The 24,106-nt window shown below is 41.3% G+C and overlaps 1 protein-coding gene and 1 pseudogene across 1 annotated transcript; both read left to right on the plus strand.

Moving 5' to 3' along the window:
* The first annotated feature begins 9,357 nt into the window (after window positions 1-9,357).
* Window positions 9,358-18,266, plus strand: UQCRFS1 (ubiquinol-cytochrome c reductase, Rieske iron-sulfur polypeptide 1). Its single transcript, XM_025854335.2, has 2 exons — window positions 9,358-9,627; window positions 13,964-18,266. The coding sequence occupies exons 1-2, from the start codon at window positions 9,414-9,416 to the stop codon at window positions 14,572-14,574; spliced, it is 825 nt and encodes a 274-aa protein (XP_025710120.1). The 5' UTR covers window positions 9,358-9,413; the 3' UTR covers window positions 14,575-18,266.
* A 4,437-nt stretch (window positions 18,267-22,703) lies between these two features.
* LOC112810585 (glyceraldehyde-3-phosphate dehydrogenase-like) lies at window positions 22,704-23,743 on the plus strand (annotated as a pseudogene).
* Window positions 23,744-24,106: the final 363 nt, after the last annotated feature.

A 24,106-nucleotide genomic window follows, 5' to 3' on the forward strand; every position in this document is an offset into this window, starting at 1 on the left:
TTCTATATACGTGAGTTTAATTAACTCGATAAATTTTTCAGGGGGCACAAAATACAATCAGGGTGTAAAAAGGCGGAGGGGAGTTTTTGGTGTTACTGCAGCAGCTTGCTTGGCAAAAGATGGATGTGTGGCTGATAGGAAAACTGATATGGTTTTCAACAAAGCCTGCAAATTAATCATACTTAATGAATGTGACTAATGTGTTAAAGGAACGAGCGATTAAAATATTAGCACGTCTGAACTTCTCCTCCCTGGCTAATTTCTTCTCCTCCCTAGGGTTACCATCTTTCAAAGAGGTAGGGACACAGAATTATGGAAACGGATTTTATGGAACAGAAATGCATTTTAAATGCCTTAAATTGGGGACAGTCTGTGCAGTTCTCAAGTGGCTGTCAGTCTTCACATCTCGCTGCTCAAGCGAGGGACGTGCGCTGAGGGGAGAGGCTGAAACTGTCACAGCAACTGGAACTGGAAATGGGAAGCCAGGCATCTCCTGGGGTAATGGCGTGGAAATAGGAGACAGACGTGGGGGCCCTTCAGCGGGAGGCTGATTGCCTTTCCATTTAGGCACAAGGTGAGATGAAAGTGGATGAGGAGGCGTGTCTCCTGAGGCAGGCCATAGGCAGCTCACTGGCTCTGCACATTATCCAGGATCATAGGCAGAACTGCTGTGTTATAAATACGTCCTGAAGATGATCTCTGGGGAGTACAAGCACAGTCTTCTTAGAACACACTCCCCTCGAACCCTCCTACACTGTTGGTGGGAATGCAAGCTGGTGCAACCACTCTGGAAAACAGTATGGAGGTTCCTCAAACAGTTGAAATTAGAGCTACCATTCGATCCAGCAATTGCACTACTGGGTATTTACCCCAAAGATACCAATGTAGGGACCCGAAGGGGTACGTGTACCCCAATGTTTATAGCAGCAATGTCCACAATAGCCAAACTGTGGAAAGAGCCAAGATGCCCATCGACAGATGAATGGATAAAGAAGATGTGGTATATATACACAATGGAATATTATGCAGCCATCAAAAGGAATGAGATCTTGCCATTTGCAACGACGTGGATGGAACTGGAGGGTGTTATGCTGAGTGAAATAAGTCAATCAGAGAAAGACATGTATCACATGACCTCACTGATATGAGGAATTCTTAATCTCAGGAAATAAACTGAGTGTTACTGGAGTGGTTGGGGGTGGGAGGGATGGGGTGGCTGGGTGATAGACATTGGGGAGTGTATGTGCTACGGTGAGCGCTGTGAATTGTGCAAGACTGTTGAATCACAGATCTGTACTTCTGAAACAAATAATGCAACATATTTTAAGAAAAAAGAAAAAGAAGAAGATAACAGGAGAGGAAGAAAAGGGGAGTATGTCAGAGGGGGAGACGAACCATGAGAGATGATGGACTCTGAAAAACAAACTGAGGGTTCTAGAGGGGAGGGGGGTAGGGGGATGGGTTAGCCTGGTGATGGGTATTGAGGAGGGCACGTTCTGCATGGAGCACTGGGTGTTATGAACAAACAATGAATCATGGAACACTGCATCAAAAACTAATGATGTAATATATGGTGATTTACATAACAATAAAAAAATTAAAAAAAAAAACACACTCCCCTCCCTGGCTCCACACACACATACCCATTGCCCAGATGGACATATCAAGACTATAGGGATTAAGAAGTATCTCAAAATACAATTCAGACTTGGGACTGGGAGAGTCCCTTGTTTTCCTGACATTCTAATACTTTTGGCAACAGATCAGGTTTGTTTCTGGAATTGCATAAACCTAAGGTCCCGCACTCAGAGGCCTCAGTGGATAGGCAGGTAATGTAACTCAGTGAAGTAGACAGGATGAGGGAGAACCCAGATCAGCAAGCAAGTATTTACCTCACTAGGATAGTTTTTAAAGACAAATATGTACGTGTGTGTGTGTGTGTGTGTGTGTGTGTGTGTGTGTATTAGTTTCTTATTGCTGCTGTAGCAAATTACCACAAATTTAGGGGCTTAAAACAACACAAATTTATTGTTTCATAATTCTGGAGGACAGAAGTCTAAAATGGGTCTGCAGGGCTCTGTTACTTCTGGAGGCTCTAGGAGACAATCTGTTTCCTTGCTTTTCCCAGCTTCCAGAAGCTGCCCCAACTCCATGGCTCCAGGCACTATCCTTCCTTCTTCAAAGTCAATAGCACAACACCTTCTCCCTCTGATCTCCTGTTACTCTCTGATAAGAACCCTGTCATTACAGTGGGCCCACCCAGATGATCCAGGATAATCTCTCCATCTCAAGATCCTGAATCACATCTGTAAAGTCCTTTTGCCAGGTAAGGTAACATATTCCCAGGTCCTCAGGATTTGGACACACACATCTTTAGGGAGGGCATTTGCTGGAATACTCAGAATTTGTAAATGCTATTTTACGTCATTACGTAAATTATTATTATTTAACATTTAAGTTATTAAATATTATTTAATAGAAGTTATTAAAATTTTATTTGAGGTTTAAATTACTGAGTATGTCATACTGTCACCAGCTAGACCAAGCCTTGGCTTATACAGCCCACCTGCTTATACTCACTAACCTTTGTCTTACAATTTTCCTGAAGCTCTTCTTTCTGGCTTTCCTTGACTCAGGCCAATGAAACCCGAAACCACTCCCCCAGATGAAGGCCACTGCCCTGACAAGACCTCACTCAGGCCCAGACCACCCAGCCCCTTTGAGCTAAACCTGTCTGTTCAGACGGACCATGGAGTGACCCCTGGAATGACCTATAATTACCTTTACCTCATTATAATACTAAAATTTCTGCCCAAAGAGGAGCCTCAGCCTCATTTACATAACATACCACGTATGTATAGACACATTTCCTTCAGGTGCATGTCTGACCTTATGCCCACCTCTATATAGGATAACAAGACTTTCCTATCTAAATATTCACCCTAACCCTAGACAAAAGGAACCCATCCACCCTTTCTCGGGGAGTCACGACTTTGGAAGCCATTCCCTATGATCTCCTTATTTGCTGCAAATAAAAGTTTTCTTTGTGGGACAACTCCACCTGGTGCAGTTTCTGACTCCACAAGGAGGGAACTCACATTGGTTCTGTTACAATATTAAGAGGTCTTGGGCAGGACTGAGTAGGAGAAGAGAGTAGAGCTCTAGTCTATGACCTCTGACCTCTGATTTGAACAAGCCATTCATTTGCTAAAAGGAAGGCTTTTCCTCATGCCTCCTCCATCCTTGTTCTTTCATACACTTTGCTCTTCAGAGTTCTTGAGAACTGACAAGTTTACCAAATATTTACATTCTCAGGTCCATGGCTATCTCCCCCCCCAACCATCACCCCTTATCCCTCACCCTCTGAATGACAAAAATAATATTTATTAGGCTCTTGTTGTGTATCAAAGACTAAGTACTTCTTTTATTCTTACAGCAATTTCATTTTTATCCCCATTTTACAGATGAGGAATCTGAAGCTCACCATTGCCTAAAGTCACACAGCTGTAAGGAGCAGAGCTGATATGCAAACCAGGTTGTTTGCCTCTACAACCCATCAAGATGTAGATTTAAGGAAAGAGAAGCTGAAGCATGAAAGCTAACAGCCTGTTTAGTTAAGACAAAAGAAAAAACTAGTAAGTAGAAACCAGAATGATCTACACAGGTCCAACTTCCAATGTGCCTGCCACTCCTGGATTCCAGCCTCCATCTCCCATGAGAGGACAGATATTCAGCCACAGATTACCCTCTTCCCTGCTGCAACTCTGGACTGGAACCCAGAACAAAAGGGGCTCCTTTGCTTATTGATGTCCTGTCTTTGAGGGAGTGATATCATCAAAATGGCAACACAAGAGACTTCAGTCTCTGTCTCCCCCACAAGGTCAATAATTGGTTAAGCGACTGCCTTAGGCTCAGGTCATGATCCCGGAGTCCTGGGATCGAGTCCCACATCAGGCTCCCGGCTCAGCGGGGAGCCTGCTTCTCCCTCTGACCTTCTCCCCTCTCATGCTGTTTCTCTCTCAAATAAACAAAATCTTTAAAAAAAAAAAAAGGTCAATAATTAGACAGTGATCTCAAACCAATACAGCTCTGGAAGAACTCTGGGGTCCACTTAAGAAACTTTAGCAACATAGTGAACAAAAAACCTGAGAAGAACTGCACAAGAAGAGAAGAAAGCAAGCTTCACATTACTTAAGTCAACCCATCCCCCAAGCTGGCATTGCTCAGTGCCAAGAGAAAATGTCCCAGCTAGGAAGAGTTCTCCATGCCAGGAAAGGAAGCACAGGGAAAACCACTGGCTTCCCCAGCCTTTCAGGGGCACTGCATGGAGGTCCTGCTTCAGTTTCAGTGCACTTAGAGTGGCAAAGTAGAGGTGTATGGAGACAGCTAGGGACAGGGAAGAAAAATAGGGGCTACCCGAATTAGCCATGCAGCAGGAGCAGTGGGCTTCACAATGATCTGCTCTGCAGAGAACCACAGCAGATTTCTCCACTGAAGAAATAAATGACCACTACAGCTGCTATGAAATTCCTGCAGATTTCACCAGGCTTTGCCCTACAGGTATTGTATTTGATGCTGCCAGCTGTCCCCCCATCCCCACTGGAGCTTAGGAACTATACTAGGGGCAGCTAGCTTGGGCCTCTGAGGCTGCACAAGGGCGAGATGCCAGGCTAGACCCCTGTGGCTGGCTACCTACCACCACCTGTGTGCTTGGGGCTATCCCCTCCAGCTGTGCATTCATGCAACTGGCCTGATGCCCACCACTATCTTCTCTGCAGTGCTCATGCCTGGGGGGAGACTGAAGCCACAGGAGAGTGTGCCAACAGCCTGGACGCCTCCAGCTGCCAGTGAGCCCATAACTGGCCCTGGCCCTTGCTGCCTGTCTTGACTCTCACCACTGTGTTTGTGTCTGCAACTGGCCCCTGCCACTATATAGGCACCTGTGGCTGGCCACCACAGACCAGTGTGTGCATACTACTGACTGTGGCACCACCAGTGTCTGCCACGGTGCCTGGCTACTGAACTTGGCGGCACTTCTAAGGATCCCAGCAGCCCTTGCAGGAGGATCACGAAGTTGTTGCTTTTGGACCCCTGAGCCAAAGAGACAGCATGCAACCCCCCCAAACCCGATGCAGCCACATGCCTCCAAACTTGGTGTCCTGCATCACTAGACCCAGGGTCACAACATGTGCCCCTATCCACGGATAAGCCTTTCTTTCCTGAAGTCAGTCCACAAAGTCCGGAAGAGGTGACCGCTTCTTCAAATGCACAGACACTGATGCAAGGCAACACGGACAACCAAGAATCAGGGAAACACAACTCCACCAAAGCAATATAGTCAACCTCCAGTAACTGGCCCCAAGCACATAGAGATCCAGGAATTGTGCAACAAGTAATTCAAAATAATTATTCCATAGATGCCTAGAGGTTACAAGAGAACACAGATAAACAAGTTAATGACACAAGAAAACAATACAAGGACAAAATGAGAAGAACAAAAAAATAGAAAACATGAAGGAGAACCAAACAGAAATTTTGGAACTGAAGAACAAAATGACTGAACTGAAAAACTGAATAGAAAGCTTGAACAGCAGACTTGACCAAGCAGAAGAAGGAATCAATGAGTGAGAAGACAGATCAATTGAGATTCTCCAATCAGAGGAGCAAAAATTTAAAAGAAGAAAGGAAAGAAGAAAGCCATAGGACTATGGGACACCATTAAGAGAAACAATGCATGCATCTTGCATATGGAACATTCTCCAGCTTAGATCATATGAAAAGTCATAAAACAAGTCTTAGCAAGTTTAAGAAGATTGAAACACAACTGAGAGTCCAGAAATAAACCCTCACATATATGGTCAACTAATATTTGGCAAGGGAGTCAAAAATATTGAAAGGAGGAAAGGATAGTGTCTTCAATATATGGTGTTGGGAAAGCAGGATGACCACATAGAGAACAAAACTGGACCCCTATCTTACATCACTCACAAAAATTAAATCAAAATGGGTGAAAGGCTTAAACATAGGAACAGAAACTGTAGAACATAGGGGAAAATCTCCCTAACATTGGCCTTGGCAATAATTTTTTGGATATGACACCAAAAGCACAAGCAACCAAAGCAGAATTATTAGGTGAATTATTAGGTGGCCCCTGCCACTATATAGGCATATATATAGGCATATATATATATATAGGTGAGAGTATGTCAAACTAAAAATCTTCTGCACAGCAAAGGAAACTAACAAAATGCAAAGACAACCATTAGAATGGGAGAAGATATTTGCAAATCATATATCTGATAAGAGATTAATGGTCAAAATATATAAAGAGCTCATACAACTCAACAGCAATAAAATAAACAATCTGATCAAAAAATGGGCAGAGGATCTGAATAGACATTTTCCCAAAGAAAATGGCAACAGGCACACGAAAATGTGCTCAACATCATTAATAATCAGGAAAATGCAAATCAAAACCACAATGAGATATCATCTCACACCTGTTAGAATGGTTATTATCAAAAAAATCAGGTGTGACAAATGCTAGTGAGGACTGGAGAAAAGGGAACCCTTGTGCACTGTTAGTGGGAATGTAACTTGGTACACCCACTATGGAAAATAGCATGGAAGTTCCTCGATAAATTAAATACAGAGCTACCATATGATCCAGCAATCCTAGTTCTGGGTATATATCGAAAGGAAATGAAAGAGATCTCAAAGAGATATGGGCACTTCCATGTTCATTGCAGCATTATTCACAATAGCCAAGATATAGAAACAACTTAAATGTCTGTCAATGGATGAATGGATAAAGAAGATATGGTATTATTCAGCCACGAGAAAGAAGGAAATCTTGCTATTTAGGACAACATGGACAAACCCTGAAGGCATTATGATCAGTGAAATAATTCAGTTAGAGAAAGATAAATACTGTGTGATCTCACATATATGTTGAATCTAAAGAAGTGGAACTCAAAGAAACAGAGAGTAGGGTGGTGGTTACTAGGGGCTGGGGGTTGTGGGAGATGGGGAGATGTCAGTCGAAGGGTATAAACTTCCAGCTAGAAGATGAATAAGTTCTGGGGATCTAATGTACAGCATGCTGATTATAGCTATTATAGTGTATTATATATCTGAAAATTGCCAAGAAACTAGATCGTAAGTGTTCTCACAACAAAAAAGAAATGATAATTCTGTGGTGTGATTTAGGTGTTAGCTAATACTATAATGGTAATCAAGTTGTAGTATAAGTGTATCAAGTCAACATATTGTACACCTTAAACTTACCCATGTTGCATGTCAATTATATCTCAAAAAGGCTGAAGAAAATGATGTGTCTTTGGGTAGGTCATTTGTCACCTTTGAATCAATTTCTTCCTCTATAAAATGGCAAGAGTTATTTTTATTGTTATTATGGACATTTACAGAGCACTCACTGTGTGCCAGGCATGGTTCTTTGCACTTTAATATATGAGTCCAATTGATCCCTAAAATAACCCTTTGGCGATAAGTACTGTTATTATGTTCATTTTATGGAAGAAAAGCTGACTCACATGCACAGGTTATATATAACTCATTTTAGGATTATAGGTTGTAAGTGGCAGAACTGGAATTAAACACAGAGTCTGGACACTCTGGCAAGCAAGTTCTACTCTGCTTACCCCACGGTAAGGTTGTGAGGGCCTTACGAAGGTTCCTTCCTTCCTTCCTTCTTTCTATCCTCACTTACTCTTACCTACCTCAAAGGTCTGTAGTGACATTAAGTGTGCTATTCTATGTAAAGCACTCAAACTGTGCATGGTGTGTGGTAGCTGCTCTGGAAGTGTCCATTCTTACCATTAGGGTTGTTGCTGGGGTGAGCCCAGGCCCAGACCTATGGGTAGCCAAGTGGGGCAGCCACTGAGAAGGACAGTTCCAGTGTTAAGAGTACAACAGAGTCCCTAGGGCAATAACGACGGCCAAGTCTTAGACCCTGAGAAGAGTCCAGGAAGTGGTCAGTGTGCTGTGGACCTAGAGAGAGGAACATAAATGTGGCAGCAGGAATTGAAGGATAAAAACAATACCAACAAACCTGGTGCTTAGCATGTGGTGCCCCTAGTAGGTACGTTACACATATTAGTACATTTACTCCTTCCAGGTGGCATCATTAGCAGCCCCATTTTACAGGTGAGGAAGCTAAAGCATAGAGGGGTCAGGAAAATTGCCAAGGTCCCAGAGCCCACGCACACACAGCACAGAGAAACTTCATTTACTTAATATTTAAATTAACTCACTTTGACCTAAAAAAATGTAAAACAAACTTTATTTCACTATAGTCATTGGAAAATCAGTATCAAGACAAAATAAATACCATGAAAAGAAACAGTATTATTACATCCTCTACCTGCTGATTCAACTGCCCAAGGGCTTTCAAGTCAAGGCCTATTCCCTTAAGGGGAGGCTGGCAAATGTTAGAGAGGAATTAACAACATATTAGCACCAAACTAGGACTTTCTCATTGGTGTAAAATCAGAAGGATTGAAAGAGAAGTAAGAAGGAAATAACTTTCTCACTATGTGATAGAAAGTGATTTAGGGACTCATCCCTGAATCTCCTGAAATCTCACTTAGGGAAACTGGTGATGGTCGAGAGCACAGACTCAGAAGACAGACTAACCCCTTTTACGCCTTGCTGGCTATCCTGTACTGGACAATAATCCCTCTAAACATCGGTTTCCTCATCAGTAAAATAGCTGTTACTTCATAGGGACCTTGACTATGAATGAAAGAAAGAAGATTATGCACAAAATCTAATACACAGTAAATGCTTAATACACATAAGCCATTACCATTGTCATTATTATTAAGCTTTGCCCCTAAGTCCCTGGCTTTTTAAAAAATTTATTTATTTTATTTTTTAGTTCGATAGTGCTAATTATAAACATTATAGTATACACATAATGGTCACTATATTCTTGGCTCTGTTCTAGGTTTTACAACTACATATAACCTAATATATATGTATATGCCCTAACATATGTTAAGAATTATTATTACCTCTATTTAATCTACTATGATAACTTATTCTTATCCCTAGGTTCCTACAGATAGTTTTTACCCTGAGGGACGCAAAGTCGATCCACGGGACACGTCCGAAGGACCGCCTTTGTCCACCTTTTTCCGGTTAGATCCCAGAACACAGACCAAAAGACGCGCGGGACGGACGAATAGGGCGGCACACCCTCCTCCCCGCCTGGCTCCGCCCTCAGCGTATGCTCGTAGCCCTGCCTCTGACGCAGCGCCTCTTCAGGCTCGGGCACCACTTGGGCCGGCGCGCTAACGTCACGGGTGCGCGCCTCCTGCACCTTCTCGCGCCTGCGCCGTTGGCGGAAGGTCGTCCCTGTGACCGGCTCGGCGTTTGGAGAAGCTGTCGCCATGTTGTCGGTGGCCTCCCGTTCGGGCCCGTTCGCGCCCGTCCTGTCGGCCACGTCCCGCGGGGTGGCGGGCGCGCTGCGGCCCCTGGTGCAGGCCTCGGTGCCCACCACCCCGGAGCCTCCAGTGTTGGACGTGAAGCGGCCCTTCTTGTGCCGGGAGTCGCTGAGTGGCCAGGCCGCGAGCCGGCCTTTGGCCGCCTCCGTGGGCCTCAATGGTGAGCCGGGCTGAGGGAAGCGACCGGGCGCTGAGGGGACCCCTTTTTCTCGCTCCTTCCGGCTCTGGACCCAGGGCACACCCGAGGAGGGCGGGGAAGTGGAGCGGAGCCCTGCTTGGGAGATTAGGTTTCCGGGCTGGGTCGACCTTGGGCAATCATCTGCACCTCCCGGGCCTCCGCTCTCACCTGTGCACGGACGCAGCTGGGTTGAGCGATCGCAGAGTGACCTCCGGCCCTGGCCTTCCGTGCCTCTGCGGGTTTGTTTCCGTTGGCGGCCAGTCTGGGTAAACCACAGGCCAAATTTTGTACTTCACTGGATAAATTCAAGAACTCTGAAGGCCACTCGTTTCAGCAAAGTCTGACAGATTTTGTTGCTTTACAGGTCGTTTGACTTTGGCAAATTTCTAAACGTGTTGCCTTACCAGTGAAATGGGTGAATGATTAGTTTCTGTCGTGAGCTTTAGATGGAAAAGTTTACATAAAGCCATTAGCACATTTTGGGGTACTTTATACGTGCTCAAAAAACAGGAACTGCTATTAGTATTTGGGACGTTGTCCCACTTACCACCACCTGATCCCTTTAGTGCCCTTCTCTTTCACGCCCCCTCCCAACAACAACAACAACAACAACAAAATACTAACACAGGCCCCAAGTCATTAATGGTGTGAGTATTAGCAGCGTTTTCATTTGCTGGGCCGGTATTTTCACACTGTAATCAGTTTATTCCTCAAGAAGAGCAACAGGCAGAGGTTGATTTGAAAGACTGAGTTAGCCTTCAACTCTCACAAACCCTACTCTGTCTTTGGTGGCTTGTGTTCCATTTCTTTTTTCAGGCTCCGGATTGGAAATCCTGAAATGGCAACCTGTAGGCCAGTGTGCCTGTAGTCTGCACAACCTGCATAGTTTTAAAAGGAAGATTTCTTGTGTGTCTTAAAATGTTGGAATCTGGCAGCACTGAACTCTAGTTTCTACATGGGAAAAGTCTAGTGTGCTGTGCACTGGCTGCCCTCTTAGTTGGAGCAAGTGCTCTTTCAGTTAATCACAGTCCTCACCAGACCTACTTCATTGTGTTACCTTCCTGGCCCCACTGACAGTTGATTTGGCAAGTAGGACAAGTAATGCTTGCCCTACAAACTAAATTGCCCCCATTCTTTATTCTTCCTCTATTCACCCTGTTCTCTTCTGTAAAATAATCTGCTCAATTTTCCATATTTCCAAGTCTTACCAGGTCAATCTCTGTTCAGGATCAGGTCAATAAAATCTTTTATTTGCTGATTCCTTTATGTTTTATAGTACGTAACACTTTCCACTATTGTGTTTCCTGGTGACGCCTCTGACCTTGTGCTTGAGGGCATAGAGAAAAATCTTTATTTTTCTATTTCCTACAACCTCAGATTTTGCATCAGTTCAGAATATTTGTGGATGAATAAAATGGTGATTTTTTGTTTTGTTTTGTTAGGGGGCACCAGTGGGTTTTGGAGACATTGTTCAGGGCATGAACAGGGTACACTAGCCCATCCTAAGCCTATTCTCTGGACCTGGAGGTGAGAAACAATAAGGGAGTAGAAAACTTCAACAGCAAAGGCAAAAAGCATCTTTGGAATTTGTGTAATGGCTAAAGGGTTTTTTTCTAAAAATTAGAGGCTTACCTGACTTTTCCAAGACTGGTAAATAATAGAGAACCATAAGGCAAACTTTTTCTGTGATCATGTCTTCAGGTTGTAGCTTCAGTTCACATTAAAATCTCCTGTCTAGATGGTTTGTGGAAAGATAGTGCTGAGGGTGTGAGAGGGGAGGATTCGATCAGGAAAAGATCCTTGAGGTAAGGAAGATTTCCAGGGCACATCAGAGTTCACCTTAAAACAAAAACCTGTTTTGTTATAATCCCTTACGTTTCTGTTTCTAGAAGTATCTGATTCTGCTCGAGTTTAGAACTAAATCTAGCTAGCATTTTTGCTGCTTAAGTCACACCTAATAGAGTTAATGTAAATTACTTAGAGAATGACTGTCACAGTATGGCAGTTTAATTTCCCAAAGTGTTCATGGTGGTGTAGTACAGTATAAAGTGTAACCTGCTAGATAAAAGGGGAGTAGACAACTGGATCTCTTGGACCGCCAAATCTCCGGAAGAGAACGTCAAAACCATTCTATTTAATGTTCCTGTACTTTTCCTTGTATGCTGTTAACATGGTCAGGGGTTGTAGATACTGTTTTTAATGTAAAGTATGAACTTAGGTTCCTTCATCTGTTAAGTATGATATACATCTTTCCTTTTTAATCCCAGACAATACTAAAGGAAAGTAATTCATACTTGATCCCAAACCCCAGTCTACACTGATAGGTTAGCATTAGGGAGAGGTAGAGTAGTATATAATGCAATGTCACTCTGCCATAGTTGTGAATCTCAGGTAGTCACTACCCATGTCCTGGTCCCCTCCAAAAAATGTTGGGTAGTCAGAAAAGTACATAGAATGATGTTGATAGGTTACCATTGTTTATGAATATAGTTGGCCCTTGAACAACATGGGTTTGAACTGCGCACGTCCACTTCTGTGTGGATTTTTTTATATATATAAATATGGTATAGTACTGCAGATGTACTTTATGATTTTCTTAACATTTTCTTTTCCCTAGCTTACTTTATTATAAGAATGCAATAGATGATATATGTATATATAACACACAAAATATGTGTTAATTGACTGGTAAGGCTTCCAGGCAACAGTAGGCTGTTTTGAGGGAGTCAGAAGGTAACGGAATTTTGATTGCATCTGGGGTTGGTGCCCCAGACCCCCATGTTGTTTAAGGGTGAATTGTACTTAGGGCTTCCATTGTTATTGACCTTGAGAACCACGTGAAAATAGTTGATATAGTCTTTATTATAATGTTTAACTGTTCAAGAAGTATATTAGGATGAGACGGCCTAGTAGACTAAGTAGAATTGCAACTTATATGAAAATGCATTTTTAAGTACATATTTCTTTTAGAAACAACACATTTTCTAAGTGAGGAATTTTTAGTGTCCCTATTCTAAAAAGGAAACCTTGTGGCAAATTTCCTAAAATGCATATACAATTTGCAAAGAGATTTGCTTCCTGAAACATACTTAAAAGTGATGCCAGTGAGTTCATTTTTTTGTTAGATATTTAAAAATGGTATGGGACAAAGGACATAATCTGTTTTTTGGTTTTTTTTTTTTTAGCAAAACTGGGGTGCCTGGGTTCCTCAGTTAAGGATCTGCCTTCAGCTCGGGTGTTGATCCCAGGACCCTGGCATGGAGCCTCCCTTGGGCTCTCTGCTCAGTGGGGAGTCTGTTTCTCCTTCTCCCCCTCCCCCTGCACATGCTCCCTCTCTCTCTCTCACTCAAAGAAATAAAGTCTTAACAAAACTACTTATATCCAACATACTACATAAATAGTAATTGTTTGTTTAACATTCGTTTGACACAAAGATCTGACCTATTTAATTGGCCTGCAGTAGTAGTGTTTCAGTTGAGAGACCCACACCAGTGAAAAAGAAAGATAATGCCTTTACGCTTATAGAAGTTATTGCCCTTGACTGAAGAGTGGGATATATGAGAATTTTGCTCTTTTATCCTGTACTAAATTGAAATAATTGGTTCTTTTGGAGATTTCATTTGATGGTTGTATATTTTGATAAGGATGTTCTTTTCTGTCCATTAGTGGCTTTACTTGAAGTCAAATAATACTAATTTATGCTCCAGAGTATAAAATAGAAATCTCTAAATTTCCTGCAACTAAAGTTAGGCTGACAGTTCACAGAATGTTTATTATCTTGTAATAAGTATTTTATGAATTTTTAGCAGTTCTTTCAGCAAGTAGGTAGATAGGAATGTAAAGTTAGACATTTGGTTTAATAAGATGGTCACAAATCAACTTATTGGGTAGGCTTGAGGAGTTTAGGGTCCCTTGTAATCCAGAGAATGTGAGAGATAGTTACCATAATTGTATGTCTTGGCAGGTTGAATTTTCAGGGATTTTAAAATACTGCTGTTTACAGTACTGTTTAACTTTTTAGATTTGATGCATTAAATTGTTAAGAATTCTGAATCAGTGGTGCTCAGTCAGGAGAAACTCAGGTTTACACATATAATCTTGTGATTTCTTACCAGTATGATAGGTAGTGATTGACTTCATTTCTTTTTCAGTATTTTATATGCTGGCACTGCCAACTTGACAATTTCTGAGATCAGTGAGTGCCATATTTCACATTTTTATAACTTGATTTTTGCTTATGAATTCACAAAGATTATTTCCTGATGTAGGTCCCTTTCACGGTACTCATCTAATTGTGTTTTTTAACTTTATTTTGCAGTCCCAGCTTCCATTCGTTTTTCCCACACAGACATCAGAGTGCCTGACTTCTCTGACTATCGACGCACCGAGGTGTTAGATGGTACGAAGTCTTCAAAAGAGAGCAGTGAGGCTAGAAAAGGTTTCTCCTATTTGATAACTGCAACGACTAGTATAGGTGTTGCATATGCTGCCAAGAATGTCGTCTCCCAGTTTGTTTCCAGCATGAGTGCTTCTGCTGATGTGTTGGCCATGTCGAAAATCGAAATCAAGCTATCCGATATTCCAGAAGGCAAGAACATGGCTTTCAAATGGAGAGGAAAACCACTGTTTGTGCGCCATAGAACCAAGAAGGAAATTGAGCAGGAGGCTGCAGTTGAAGTGTCCCAGTTGAGGGACCCACAGCATGATTTAGATCGAGTAAAGAAACCTGAATGGGTTATCCTGATAGGTGTTTGCACTCATCTTGGTTGTGTACCCATTGCAAATGCAGGAGATTTTGGTGGTTATTACTGCCCTTGCCATGGGTCACACTATGATGCTTCTGGCAGGATCAGGAAGGGGCCTGCACCTCTCAACCTTGAAGTTCCCTCATATGAGTTCACTGGTGACGACATGGTGATTGTTGGTTAGAGACCTGGACTCAAGTTCTAGGCTCCTTTTGGTCTTCTTGTCACCTCAGAAGACTTATAAGCAAGCCTTCTATACTTAAGTTGATTTGAAATATTTAAGAATTGCTAATAATGTATTTGCAAACATTAATGTGAAGTAAATTGAATTTAATGTTGAATGCTTTCAAGCATTCACCTAATAAAGCCACTGTTAAACATTGTTAACCTCAAAGACTTAAAAAGTGCAGTTTCTTTGATAGTTAATTCTCTTTAAAAATTACAGGCTGGTGTATAATATATTTGTGAAATCTATAATGAACTTTCTCCATCTTCCTTCTTTGTGTCAGGGACACAGATTCTACAGTGCTAATGGTTAGACTGAGGTACAACTAGCTGGTCATTTCCAAGTCCTGGAAGATATTTGTGGCATTGGCAGAAATAGTAGTATCCGGGTTTCCCATCTTGTCTCTTGCGCATGAGTCCTGGCTATGTGTGTCCTGCCCCGTCTCCACCCCTCCACACTCCCCCGACCCACCCACCTCAAGTCTGTGTGGTGATGTTGAATATACTCTATGGGAGAGTCCTAAATGAGGTGTTAGCAGTTCGGAGGGTTTAGCCCCACTTCTAGGTAGCCAATTTCCTGCTGCGTGACAAGTCAGGAAGTTTTATTTTTCACATTTGGGAGTAAGTATTTAGAATTTTTCAGTTTTAAGAGGCAGTGGTGGGATATTATCTGAGAAAAGCTTTCCAGAATGAGAGCTGTTACTTTCTTCATCTGGTGTGGCTATTCATGTTCCCATTGCTCCTGCATCCACCCTATCAAGAGGCCAAAGTGTCTGACACAGTGTTAGTGTGAAAATGATCCTGCTGGTTTTGTTTCTGCAGTGATTACATTTTGAGGTATTTCAATTGTATTTCACAGTCACGAATTTTCACTGTGAAGTGAAGGCACAGGGGGACATCAGAAGCCACACACTCTTCTTGCTTTCTGCCTTCTACCTTCAGTTACACAGGTGAAACAAGACAGATCTGATACTCCCCCTGGGAACTGGGAGTGCGCTGTGCCCTTCGTTGAGAGTCAACAGCTGCTTTGATAAGTTTGCCTTTGCTGTTTGGCCATGGGCCAGTAATACACCACTGGGTCCATCTTTGATCACATGTGCATTTTTAAGAAAGTAAACTAGATTAAGTGGTTAGGTCTTCCAAAGGGAACTGGCCGTCTGGGTTCCAGTCTTTAAAATGGCAGCTAAGTGCATCAAAAAGAAAATGTCAAAGTTTTTATGCTTATGAGCAGGTATTTGGGTCATCTGTACCATTCCAGAAAGAAAATTAGGTGTGTTAAATGGGGCTTATTATAATAGTATTTTATGTTGTTATTTAGGTAAAACTATAAGACAAAAGGTGCCAAACATCGCTAGTTTACTAAAAGTAGTGAAATTACATCATTATGTATAAGCACAGTGGGTATGTAGTATTCATTAATATTTGGAGCATCTCACAGGAAACAGCTGCCCCCCCTGTCATGAGTCCATGAAATGTAGGTATTTGTTGGATATTTTATCACTGTAGTGAAGATTACTTTTTTCCTAACATTTATGAGGAAGATCATTTTACACTTTCTTCTCATGCTACCTTTTTATGATGCCAGTTGTCCACAATTTATTTTTTAAAACTATACCAATATATTTATTATAAACTGACAAAATTTGAAGTTGAATTGAGTTCCTACTTTTTAAAAATGGCAGCAGGAACTATTCGTCACTTCCTCAGGATATGCTAATGTAGGAGCTCATATATTTTTACAGTCAGAATTCTTACTTGGAAGAACTTATGGGATGATAAATAAAAATTCCAATTTTTATTTGAAGATAAATTATTAAGCCTGGAGTAGAGGCCTCAAAGCATTAAATGAATTCTTAGACCCCAGCAAATCTGAGTGACTTTTTTGGGGGGGTTTGATTTTTCCTGTGTGTAAGTTTAAAGGAATTTTGTTCCTTTGGGCATAACTGAAACTGCTGAGCTTTTAAAATATCCATGTGTGGATTGAGTTGGGAACATGGCATAGTGGAAGTACTGGACTGGAATTTAGGGTTTTAATTCTGGCTTTGCCATTTCCTAGCCATCAAACCACGGTCCTGTTCCTTAACCTCTTTTGGGCACTTTTTTCCCCCATCCAAATTTGGGATGGTTTCTAAGAGTCCTTCTGCCTTTAAGATTCTCTGAGCCTCTTCAACCCCCCTGCCCCAATAATGGAAATAGTTTTCTTAGATAAATGTTTGTTGTGTTTGCAGTATTTGGTACTTCAATAAATACATCCAAAGCATTTTAATCAACTGAACCAATCTTTTACAATGGTAGCGTTCAAACAGGGCAGCCTTCTACTCAAGGGGGTGTTTGTGGCCATTATTTGATTGTCACAATGGCTGGAGGATGCTGCTGGTATTGGGATGGAGGGATGGGGGAATGGGAACAGAATACTCAGTTGTGAGGGGAACACAGGTCCACAAGCTAAAAACTGCTGGCCAAACCATCAGCACCACTTTTCTTTTTTTTAACTTTTTTATTATGTTAATCACCATACATTACATCATTAGTTTTTGATGTGGTGGTCCATGATTCATTGTTCGTGTATAACGCCCAGTGCTCCATGCAGAACATGCCCTAATACCCATCCCCCCACCCCCTTCCCCTCTAGAACCCTCAGTTTGTTTCTCAGAGTCCATAGTCTCTCATGGTTGGTCTCCCCCTCCGATTTCCCCCCCCTTCATTCTTTCCCTCCTGCTATCCTCTCTCTCTCTTTTTTAACATACAATGTATTTGTTTCAGAGGTACAGGTCAGTGATTCAACAGTCTTACACAATTCACAGTTCTCACCATAGCACATACCCTCCCCAGTGTCTATCACCCAGCCACCCCATCCCTCCCACCCACCCCCACTCCAGCAACCTTCATTTTGTTTCCTGAGATTAAGAATTCTCATATCAGTGAGGTCATATGGTCCATGTCTTTCTGTGATTGACTTACTTCACTCAGCATAATACCCTCTAGTTCCATCCATGTCGTTGCAAATGGCAAGATTTGGGGGTTTTTGATCGCTGCTTAATATTCCATTGTGTGTGTGTGTGTGTGTGTGTGTGTGTGTATATCTCACATCTTCTTTATCCATTCATCTGTCAATGGACATCTTGGCTCTTTCCACAGTTTGGCTATTGTGGACATTGTTGCTATAAACATCGGGGTGCATGTACCCCTTTGGATCCCTACATTTGTATCTTTGGGGTAAATACCCAGTAGCAGCACCACTTTCCTGAAGAGAAATGCCCATACCCCATTATTACCCCCTCCCACCCTGAAGTGCTGCCTTCATCTTTGCATGTTTGAAATGTCAAACAACTGCACTGTGACTCCCTGCCTGGGGAGGCCAAAAACAGGAAGTTCGCGCTTTCCTAGGTGTATCACAGGTGTTCTGTGCTGGAATTGGATTTGGTGGGCTGCTTGTGTCTTTTGTGATACTTTGACTAATGATGTTAAACTTATGTATCCCATTTAGTTTTTAAAAGAAGGCTTTGTTCCACAAGTGACCAAGACAAGTAAAATTACTTGATACTATGTTAAACGGTTAGAGCAGACTTACGTTTGATTATTTCAGTGGAGCAAAATCCTAGATATTAGGGGGAAATGACTTAAAATAAATTTGACCAGTTGGCATCCTGACATCAGATGATTAGCATGTACTTTTTTACTGGGGGTAAAGATTGGGGCAATCTTGAGATTCCCTTTTTATTATGCATTAAACAGAGTGGTTATAGAAAATGACCTTTCCAAAAACCTTAGCATTGTTGCTAATGTCACATTTACTTTTGTCTTTCTAAGCATATCTTCATAAAATCTGTTTGACTCAATCTGAGTATGGAGAGGGCATTTGTCCTTATTTGATGTATATGGTGTAGGATCAGAATGTGCTATTAGTACGCTGTTTTCTGAACAGTGGGAATGTACTATTTGTCAGAAGTCACTCTTCATTCTCATTGTGCTGAAGTGGCATTTTCTATATTTTCATGTCATTTAAATATTGGCTTTTGTATATTGACCCAAAATAAATGTGCATATTTTTCAGAATGATATTCCTGGCCCACTGTTCTAACACACTTTCATTATCACCTATTGCTAATCATTCCCCTAGATTACTTCCCTGAACTTCACAGTCATGTTCAGCCACTTAAACTGGGCATCTGTACACAGATGTTCCGTTAACACCTTAAACTGTCCAAAAGGAAAGGAAGTCATCTGTTTCCCATAAGCCATCTTCTTCATTGCAATTGGTGACCTTCCCATCTACCCAGTAATCTACTTGGCAGTAAGGACCTTTAGTCTCCTCTGCCTCCTTTTCCATTACCCCTTCCCCTGGTTCTAAATGCCCAAACCCTGCTAATCGTATCTACTTAGTAAAACAGGTCCATTACTGTCTCTGCAATTTGTAACATTCTAATAGGGGCAAACTTTGAGCACCAACTCCTAGTCCATATAGACTAAGTGTACTTTTGTGTACAATCTCATTCAATCCTCAAAAAATCCTGTCAGCTGGGTAATGTTGCTATTCCTAGTTTACAGGTAGAGAAATTGAGACCCATGGGAGTGCCTTGTCCATAATCATATAGCTGGTAAGTTGGTGGAACCAAAATTTTAGTTTCACCCAGGGACTCTGAGTGCAGCATGTATAGTCCTGATCACGATCCTGTATATGTATTTGTGTGTATATACCTGTGTGTATCTGTATACATAAATGTATATAATACATATATGCATATGCATTAATTGAGGCCTTGTCAGTTCTTGCCTGGGCTATTGCAGCAAGGTCTTTTTTCTTCCTCCAATCTTCTCCCCTTAAAATCCATCCTCCATATAGTTGCCAAGTGGTGTAGAGGTAAAGAGTATGGGCTTGGTTCTTGGGTTCTAATCCTGACTCTGTCATTTCCTAGACATGTGATCTGACATAAATCACTTAATCTCTTTGTACCTCTCTCCCTTATATGAAAAAGACACTGCCTCAGGATTTCTTTAGGAATTAATGCATTAATGTAGGTCAAAAGATGACTTCAAAACTGAACATGGAACCTCGATACGGCGTCCTTACCCACATTCCATCAGTAAAGCCTTTGCTCCAGAAGGCAGCATGTTACCTGCCTTCTTGTTTTCTCTCAGTCTCTTCCCACACTGCCCCCTCTGCCTTGTTCCCCTTCCTTTTGTTTTTGTTCTCCCCTTTTGTTTTATCTGGTTTGTCCTCAGCCTGACCTTCAAGATTTTTTTTTAAGATTTATTTATTAGAGAGAGAGAGCATGAGCACTGTGGGGAGGGGCAGAGAGGGAAAGAATCTCAAGCAGACTCCCTAATGATCATGGAGCTCAGTGTGGGGCTCTATCTCAGGACCCTGAGATTATGACCTGAACTGAAATTAAGAGCCAGGCACTAAGCCAACAGCCACCCAGGTGCCCTGCTTCAAGATTCTTTAGGTGTGGTATTCTGCACTTGAATTACATTCACTTTTCTAGCAAGTTTCCCCCAAATCAGGGCATATCCATTTAGATATCTATGTTTTCCTCTATTTTGAAGTTTACTCCTGGTCTGTCTCCCCACCTCTAGACTGAGGGGGCTGGGGACCTGGCAAGTACTTAGCCATGGAATTGAGTGCTGGGGCAGGGTGGGGGAGGGGGTTGAATTTCTGAGAGGGATTGTTTGAAAGAAAAGATTTCCAGATACTTTGTACAACATTTAAAAAATTGAACAATCATGTGTAATGTCTGTGTATCTTATTTTTCTAGGACTTTAGGTCAGAGGAGAAATGAACTAATATTACCGGATTTTTTGGATTTAAGTTTACACTCCTCCCAAAAGAAAAAATTCAAAGGAATTCAAAAGGAATAAATAATTCAAAATCTTTTTTTAAAAAATGGATTATTTTACTTTTTTCCACTTGTTCATAATGAACATTCTTCTCCCCGAGTAAGATTTCAATGTCAAAAGGTCTGTCCTTTAGTATTTTATTTCCAACATTAAAATGCAATGGACATCAGGTCATTACTTATACCATTTCATCTCTCTTATTCACTTTCTACCCTAGAATTTAGGAAGGGAATATATTGCTTAGAGGGGAAAAATATTATCAAGTAGGTGAATTGATCAATTTTTCTCTGAGGTAGGAATGATGGAGGATTATTTTCTCTTTTTCAGTACTCAGCACTATTTATTGGAAGTTAAAAATGTCCTAAGCATAGTACTGCCAGGAATAGGAGGTTAAAATGGTTTCTACTGTAGGTACTTAAAGGACACCTAAATACACTACACAGAAAGACTGTTCAAGTATTTGCCTATGCGAATGCTTATAAAAAGATTATTATAGATCTTAGATCTCTGGTCAGCGGTACAAGATTAAAAATTTTGCAAAGGGCTTCAGCAGTATCTTTGTAATAAGTCCTCCATAATGATCAACATAAGATTGGTCTAATCAGTGAACTAAAAATCCCAAATTCAAGAAACTATGCTTTATACTTCGCAGCTATTGTACTAAACTTGAGCCAATTTAAGTGCAAAAGCTTACAGTCATCTAGCTGTTGAAATCCTTATCTGATTAGAATATTTGCAAAGGTAAGAAATGAGAGTGCATAAGTAATAGTTTTTCATACAGTTTTAAAAGGGCAAACAAAACCTTGACTCCTTAATTGAAAAAAGGCTAATGCATTTCACATAATTGTCTGGTTTAAGATGATTATCTGAAATTTGCTATTTTCTTTTGTCTGTTCATGGTTAAAATTTCAACTAATGCCTCTTCCTTTATCTGAGGGAATACTTGTTTTCTTAGCTCTCACCACAATACAAACTCTTCTGTGGCCCCTGTTTGGCCCTTTAGAGAAACCGAGCATTCTGAGGGCCCCAGCTGATCTCAGTATATGAAAATGTATTCCCCTTAGTCAAGATTATCTATTAGATCTTTTTAAACATAAATCTCAAATGAGATAAAGGGTATGAAAGGCATTATAAACTGTAAAGCAAAATACAAATGCTCAAAACGTTATTTAGTGAACTGTACCAGTGAGACTATATATGACATTTAGAATATGATTAGGTATGCGGAAAGGCAATTTCAAGGTAGAGGTATGTTCCTATTCAGACTGCGATTCATCAAGTGAAGATAGGTATTAATCCTGTATTCTCATGATGCTTTAGTCCCTGGAAATTCAGATTTGCATGTGGACATGGTTTTGATGCTAATAGCAAAGCTGAACTCATCCACAGTAATGGTTCACATTGTAGGGCCCTCTTCCCCTGCCAGGTTTTAACTAAAGGATTATTACTAATTGAATCCAAAAGCTAGTTCTCTGAAAAGAACAAGAAAATAGATACAGCTTTTGTAAGCTTGATAAAAAGAAACGAGACAAAGCAAAAATAAATAAGATGAGAAGAGAATGAGCCATTATCACTTGATGGAAGATATTAAATAGTAATAAAGTAATATAAGAATGCAACTCTATGCAGCAAAGTTGTAAAGCTTGGGGGATACAGATGATTTATTAACAAAATATAAAATGCCAAAATTTACTCAAGAAGTAGAAACCTTAAATATACCAATTAGCATAGATCAAATTAAGTATAAAAAGTTAACATGACTGGTTGGCTTCATATCTGAGTTCTATATGACACTTTAAAGAAAAGATAATTCCATTCCTGCTTAAGCTATTCTAGATCAAATCTTCTCCAATCTCACTATGCATACAATTCACCTGGGGATCTTGTTGATGATGCATATCCTAATTCCATAGGCCTGGGTAATGGCCTGAGATTTTGCATTTCTAACAAGTTCCAGGAAATGAGCTTGATGTCCAATTGATGTCCATGCTGCTAGCCCATGAAGCATTCTTTGGAATAGCAAAATTCTATACCATGGGAATGTAGGGTAAGGTGGGATATGGAAGCTCTACAATTCATTTTATGAATTCAACATAAAATTAATATTAAAACTAGACATTAAATATACAAAAAATAGCACATCCTCATTTACTGAATAAATAAAAATTTCTAAATAAAATGCTAGTAAAAGAAATCAAGGCTCTCTGCTCCTCCCTGTTGGATAGACACTGGCATCATCCTTGAGACATGATGGTGAAGGTTGGAGTGAATGGATTTGGCTGTATTGGGTACCTGTTTACCAAGGCTGATTTTAATTCTGGCAAAATGGATATTGTTGCTAACAATGACCCCTTTGTTGATCTCAACTGCATGGTCTACAAGTTCCAGTATAATTCCACCCATGACAAGCTCAAAAGCACAGTTAAGGCTGAGAATGGGAAGCTTATCAAGGAAAAGCCCATGTCCATCTTCCAGGGGTGAGAGCCCAGTGCTGAATATGCTGTAGAGTCTACTGGTGTCTTCACTACTTTGGAAAAGGCTGGGGCTAACATGAAGGGCAGAACCAGAAAGGTAACCATTTCTGCCCCTTCTGTTAATGCCCCCAAGTTTATGATGAGCATGAACTGTAAGTATGACAACTCCCTTAAGATTGTCATCAATGCCTCCTGAACTGCCAACAGTTTCCACCCCCCCGCCCCGCCCCGACCAAGGTCATCCTTGACAACTTTGGCATTGTGGATGGATTAATGAGCACAGTCCATGCCATCACTGCCAACCAGAATACTGCAGATGGCTCCTCTGGGAAGCTGTGGCATAATGGCTGAGGGGCTACCTAGAATATCATTCCTGTTTCTCCTGGTGCTGCCAAGGCTGTGGACAAGGTCATCCCTGAGCTGAGTGGGAAGCTTACTGACATGGCCTTTCGTGTCCCCACCTCCAATATGTTGGTTACAGATCTGACCTACCATCTAGAAAAAGCTGTCAAATATGACATCAAGAAGGTGATGAAGCAGGCATCAGAAGGACCCCTAAGGGCATCTTAGGCTACAATGGGACCAGATTGTTTCCTGCGACTTTGACAATGACATCCACTCTTGCACCTTTGATGCAGGGACTTGTAATGCCTTCAATGACTGCTTTGTCAAGCTTATTTCCTGGTATGACAATTAATTTGACTGTAGCAACAGGGCTTTATGAAAAAAGTAACTAAAGTACAGGGTCTATGAAAAAAGTCTAGGGCGCCTGGGTGGCTCAGTTGGTTAAGCGACTGCCTTCGGCTCAGGTCATGATCCCAGAGTTCCGGGATCGAGTCCCGCATCGGGCTCCCTGCTCAGCAGGGAGTCTGCTTCTCCCTCTGACCCTCTTCCCTCTCGTGCTCTCTGTCTCTCATTCTCTCTCTCAAATAAATAAAATCTTTAAAAAAAAGGTCTAAATCAAGATCTAAGCAAATGGAAAGAACATGTTCTTAATGGCATAACTTAGTTTCATCAAAAAAAATCTCTCCAAATTAGCATGTACTTAGGATCTCTATAGTGGTTTTTGTTTGATTGTATTTTGTTTTTTTTAGGATAAAATGGGCATGAAATTTATATAGAATAAAAAATATCCAAGAAGAGCCAAGAAAAGTATGAAAAAGAAGAATGGAGGTTGGC

The sequence above is a fragment of the Callorhinus ursinus genome, unplaced genomic scaffold (genome assembly GCF_003265705.2).
Source record: "Callorhinus ursinus isolate GAN/ISIS: 27379988/994484 unplaced genomic scaffold, GSC_fseal_2.0 scaffold127, whole genome shotgun sequence".
Classification (NCBI taxonomy): Eukaryota; Metazoa; Chordata; class Mammalia; order Carnivora; family Otariidae; genus Callorhinus; species Callorhinus ursinus.